The 6,000-nt window shown below is 44.2% G+C and overlaps 1 protein-coding gene across 1 annotated transcript in view; it reads left to right on the plus strand.

Moving 5' to 3' along the window:
• The window catches only part of FBP1 (fructose-bisphosphatase 1), a 31,176-nt gene extending 25,394 nt beyond the window's left edge, over nt 1-5,782 (plus strand). Inside the window, exons 5-7 of the mRNA XM_004004092.6 lie at nt 2,626-2,763; nt 3,760-3,879; nt 5,454-5,782. Coding sequence (XP_004004141.1) covers nt 2,626-2,763; nt 3,760-3,879; nt 5,454-5,645 — 450 coding nt within the window. The 3' untranslated portion in view covers nt 5,646-5,782. The remainder of the gene's footprint in view (nt 1-2,625; nt 2,764-3,759; nt 3,880-5,453) is intronic.
• The last annotated feature ends 218 nt before the right edge of the window (nt 5,783-6,000 follow it).

Here is a 6,000-nt window from a genome sequence, read left to right on the forward strand (position 1 = left end):
AACTGGGGAGGTACAGTGGTGGTTACTCCTTGGGAATAGCGGCTCACTCTTCCACGGCTTCCAGTGTTTCAAGAAACACTGGATTTTTAGAAAATGTTAGGCTTCTGGATGTGTAAAACACTGTGCTAGCCAACTAAAGCACGTTTATAGACCAGATGGGGCCCATAGATGGTCTGTTTGCCACCCACTCTCTCCATTACCCGTTTATTTTCCTGAGGTGAATGGGTGTCCCAGCTGAAGCAGTAGACTGCCTCATTTCTTCAAAATTAGCTCCCAGATTCATTTGATGTGCATTGCAACATCAAATGAAATGCAAGCTTCAGTGCATGCAAACCTTCAGTGAACCCTTGTGGTTTTGAAAGACTTTGATGAGCTTGAGGTAGTGGAAATAAGGAAATGAAGATAATTTCTTAGTCTACCTTATAGAGGAAACTCCCTCATGAAGAGGAGCCCAAGGTGTCATGAAAAATATTCATTAGCAATTTTAATTTGAGGATAATTTCTTCCATATGTCTATTAATTAGGGTTGTTTATTTACTCTGTTAGATGACAGTTTTAACAGAGCAGATAAACCAGGCAAAGAACTCTCTTTAAATACTTTGCCCAATTAAACCCACCTTTGATATGGACTCCATAGAATCATCTTCAATAGGTATGCCTTTGGTCAAGTGTCCCAAGGGAAAAAGAATTGCGTTTGTAAATAACCTTTCAGTTTTAGAAATGTCCTCAGATAACATTTAATGAAGCACTTTATTTATTTGGTGCATTTTGCTAACAAACTGAACACTAGGTACCATTACCTACTGGAATCCTGTGAGGAGCAGGCTGCTGGTGGGGGGCCTCAGGGTGTGTGGGTGGCAGGTCGTAGAAATTGGAACGCAGGCTGCCTTTGTCCTCTGTACTGTTGCACAACTGGACTTTGGCTCCTTGGCATACTGGTACTTAACAAATAAACAAAGGTAGGGAAATGGCACTAGTTCAAGCCTCCAAAGGACGTTATTTCAGTGGAAAACAGTGGCAGACCCAGAGCAAAGTTCACACTGACCCCAGGGATTGGTTTCCGAAATCACTGATGTTTGTGAATTTATCCTCTTGCTGGGCATTTACCTCTTCCCCAGACATTCTTCTGGTGACTTCTCTATTACCTTTGACTGATGGAAACATTAAATCTCTTCTTGTTTCAAGATTGCAGATGTTCTGTCTGGGAGTAAGTTTCTGTGTGTTTCATAGTCTCTTGCTGTCCTCATGCCTAGTGGGCACTCAGTGTTTGAAAGAACCGTGCAGGCTGGCTGCCCTCCTTCCTGCTGGGTGCCCTCCCCATTGCTGACAAAGCCTCTGCTCCCCATGCCTGCGGAGTGGGGGGTGGGGGGTGGGGGCGAGCCTCTAATCATTTCATTTTGGCTGACAGTTTCTGCTAAAAAGACTGCAACAGCTTTATGTGCCTCTCTAGCAAGCTTTAAAGTAAGAAAGGCTTTTCAGTCTCTTTTCTTCATGTACAAGAGACTCACCCCTCCATGGGTAGGATGCTTTGGCCAGGTACCAGGGTGAGGTGCCTGTGAAGCATGGCGTCATGAGCACTTGTGCAGTGGCTTCATTTTCTAGACTTTCACCAAAAAACTCATAGAGGAGAAAAAAAAAAAAATCACCCACAGTGGTACCTTTCAGTGGCCACTGTTAATTCTCATCTCTTTTCTCTCCCTACACTCCTCTCTCCCCCCTCCCTTCCTCTCTAGTTCCAATGTGCTCCATATTGGCAGGAACCAAGCTTTGCTATGGGAATAAGTGGCTAGGGAGAGATGTGTCCATGGGAGGGCCTCCCTTCTTAATTTGCCTGTCTCTGGAGCAACTTCCTTCTCAGATGGGTAGAGCCTCAATCACTCTCTTATCAGGGACATGGAGAAGCCCCAAACAGTCCAGAGCTCCAGTAGTGATGTGAGACTGTTTTCCCAAATTCAAATCTCCCAAATGGCAACCCACTCCAGTATTCTTGCTTGGAGAACCCTATGGACAGAGGAGCCTGGCAGGCTATACAGTCCACAGAATCTTAGAGTCAGTTGACTGAAGCAACTTAACATTAACATTGAAGAATCTAAGCCCTCAAGGCATCGTCTTAGTGCTGGGACTTTGTGGAAGCTTGAGTTCTGAGAAACAGTCTTCAGATTAGTGAGCAAAGGCATTGGAAGTTATACATGCGGTAAACTCAGGGTACTTGGGGAAAATGACCTCAAGACAGAAACAAAAACCGGAAAGCGAAGATAAGAGCAGCCATGAACACTGGGTGCCCATCTCTTCTCCTGATATCCTAGCTCTAGTCTCATCTTTTTCTTTTTTTCCCAAAGGCACACCTTTCCCAGGCCAAGGATTTCTCTTGCTGGTAAATCATTTCACAACATACATACACAAATATGGAAGCGTTATGTTGTATACCTGAGACTAACATAATCTTATGTCAATTACACTTCAGTTGAAAAAACAAAATCCAAGCTCTTTGTACTGAAGCATGTATTAAAGCACAGGTGTGACCTCAGGCCTTGAGCCCCCCATTCCCCCAACCTGATCTGCGACCCTCTCCTGTAGGCCTGGAGGAGACATCTTCACCTCTTCACTTTCCTTTCTGTTTCACAGGCCATTGGAGAGTTCATTTTGGTGGACAGGGATGTGAAGATCAAAAAGAAAGGGAGCATCTACAGCCTCAATGAGGGCTATGCGAAGGACTTTGATCCTGCCCTCACCGAATATGTCCAGAGGAAGAAGTTCCCCCCAGTAAGTGAGGAGATGGTCCCTGAGCTTTCAGAAATGTGTTGATTCATGATTTACCCTGGAGAGGAAAGGTGGGGGATGGGGTGGAAGTAAGTGGACTCCACTATGCACTGACCCCTATGGTTAAGTTCCCACTCAGGTACTAGGGACTGGAAACCCCGTCCTGGGACATCACCCCTTTGTCACTTTCTCTTGACCGAAGAAAATCAGGATGATCATGTCAGCCAGGTGAATGATGTTGTGGCAATAAAACACGTTCACTTCTGGGGTCCGTGATCTCAGTACAAACGTGATTCTTGCACCCCAGGCCCAGCCCCACAGCACTGGATGGATTTCTATGTCATCTCTAGATTAAGCATCTATTGTAGTAGCTCTCTAAAGAGGTTACAAATCACTGAAAACGAAGAGAAGAAATGGCTGGTCCTATGTGGGAAAATCCAATTTTGTCCTATTCTAGCTTGACACCACTAGAGGCTGCTGTGTTCTGTGGACGAAGCCCAAATGCTATTAGTATGGCACTTGGGGCCCTTGGAGCTGACTCCCAGGCTCTCTCTCCAGCTTTATCATCTCTCCTTCCACCTCTCCCTAGAGATGCCTTCTGCCCCAGCGGCACCAGGCTTCTCCCCGGGCCCAAGGCAGACAGCTTCTCCTTTGCCTGAGCAGTTCCTGCTCCTGTGAGATGCAAACCTCACCCTTGTCCCTGCTGCTCAGCTCCACAGAATCCTTCTTCCTGCCAGACCCTGCTAAATGCCTGCCCCACCCCAGAGCCCGAATCTGCCCCATTCTCCTCGGGGCCTCCTTGGGTAAGCTGAGCTACTATGAGATGTAAGAGGCTGTCTCCATTATTCCCATTTTCTGCTTCTTGGGAACAGATTTTCATCACTAAATACACACCTCAAAAAAGGTGCTCTGTTTGATTGCTGAATCGAATAAGCATAGAGGACAGAAAGAAAACTCTCTTTTCTATAACCCTAATTATTGCTGGTCTTCACCTTATAGGACAACTCAGCCCCCTATGGCTCCAGGTATGTGGGCTCCATGGTAGCTGATGTACACCGCACCCTAGTCTATGGAGGGATCTTTATGTATCCAGCTAACAAGAAAAGCCCCAGTGGAAAGGTAAATAAATCCCCAAAGAGTGGTGGAGCAGCAGTAGATTTCATTTGCAGCCCAGGGGATTTGACTGAGGAAGAAAGAAGGATCACGGAAGCTGTTATGCTCTGCAGTAGATTGCAAAGGATGTATATGGCATATTCTTTTCTAGATTAAAGGCTGTCCTGGTTAATGTCAGGTGGTATCAGGTAAAAATGATCTCTTGAGAGCCCTTCTGTTGCTAAAGATAAGTAAAGATGTTATGGTCGGAGGGGACTGAAAGTGCTTAATGCTTCCAGTGGGTATGTGGTTTGGCTTGGACAAAATGAATTCCATTCATAAAGTGAAATGAAACAGTCCAACCTCATTACCAAGGCAGCAAATCACATATGTATCCCACACAGAGGTTTTCTTTGATTGCTTTTTCAAAAGGCAAAAAATTGAAATAACTTAGTGAGCTGACATTTGCTGCTTAGAAAATGATACCTTTCTATGGAAGGAAAGAATCTCTGGGGACACCTAGAGCTTTCAGGTGAGCTGTTACTGATGCATTGGTCTCATGCCTACAGGCTTCCTGGAAGCCATGGGATGGGCTGTGCTTGCTCATGCTAATGAAAGGATGTGCCATTTTTCTCCTACACAGAGGGTCAGTGTGTTTGCTTCTCAAGTAGAGTCCGTTTGTCCCCCCCCCCCTTTTTAAATATGAGAAGGAACAACGATCCCCATCCGATAGTTATAAATTGATGTATTTCAGATATGACCAGATCTCTGTTTATGGCATGTGGTGTCCAGTTCACCAAGGATGTTCTTATTTACTTAAAACACCACTCTTATCATAGCCCCCTGTGACATCCCAACCTATGTGATTAGCCTGCTTTATAGCACTTTTCTCTAATGCCTCAAAAAATTGTTCCTTTATGTAAATATTGGGGTTCCTCCCCCCTTTTTATTTTCAGCTTTGGAGATCTGACCCTGACACCTGTATGGAAATAGAGTCAGGAAACACCTGCAAAAAGCTGTCTACTCAGTAGGCAGACTGCATGAAAATGCATACAATAAAAAAGTTAATATTTAAAAGTAAATGCCGAGATGTATAGCATACTAAATCCCAACCCCCGAGCCTTAGGAGAATTGTAAGAGGAATGTGTACAGAGTTGCAAACAATATTATACTGTTCGGAGGAGCCTGTCTGCTTTCCAGATGTCTGCAGCCAGACACTGCCATGGATTTTAAATGCTTTTAGAATAGGCAAAGGTCCATCCAAAACACACAGAATCACTCATTAGGTCCAGTCTCTGGGCTATAAAGAGAAGGGAACCATCGGTTCTGCCAAAATGTCATTCAGTCCTGAGTCCAGGTGGTCTGCCTCACATGCATCTGGCAATCTATTGCTGGCTCTTGATGGATGGCTTAACTTAACCAAATGATTAAATTAACCATTCAGTCTTAACACACAACCTCATGGGGGATATTTTACAACCTCACGGAAGGTAAGGGAAAGTATCAGTTACCTTGGATTGGCTCTGCACTACTTTGCTATGGAACAAGTCTCTTTTCTGTGTAATATGTTCTGGTGTGAGGATGCTGCTCTTGTTTTCCAGCTGAGACTACTGTATGAGTGTAACCCCATGGCCTATGTCATAGAGAAGGCAGGAGGAATGGCTACCACTGGGAAGGAAGCCGTGCTGGACATTGTTCCCACTGACATCCATCAGAAGGTGCCCATCATCTTGGGATCTCCTGAAGATGTGACTGAGTTCCTGGAGATATATAAGAAGTACACTGCTAAATGAAGTGTGGGCCTTGCCCACACCAAATGGAATTGCCTTTTATCTGGACCTTTTATCTCACATAGTGTTACCACATTCTGACTGTTCACCATACATTCCTAGTCATAGAAATAAAAAGTATGGCGCTTTTCACCATCAAATGCGGTGTAATGCACTACTTAGCCAAAATGCTAAATCAGTAATGCTACAGGGTCAAAATATATTCTGAATGGATAGAGAAGAAATAAACATATTCGTCCTTTTTCTTTAAAAAATTCTTCATTGTTTTGTGCCAAATAATAGTAATAATATTAGCTAATGCCTATAACATAGATAATTCATTTAATCTTCACAATGACTTTATGAATTAGGTACTATG

The sequence above is a fragment of the Ovis aries genome, chromosome 2, assembly GCF_016772045.2.
Source record: "Ovis aries strain OAR_USU_Benz2616 breed Rambouillet chromosome 2, ARS-UI_Ramb_v3.0, whole genome shotgun sequence".
Lineage (NCBI taxonomy): Eukaryota > Metazoa > Chordata > Mammalia > Artiodactyla > Bovidae > Ovis > Ovis aries.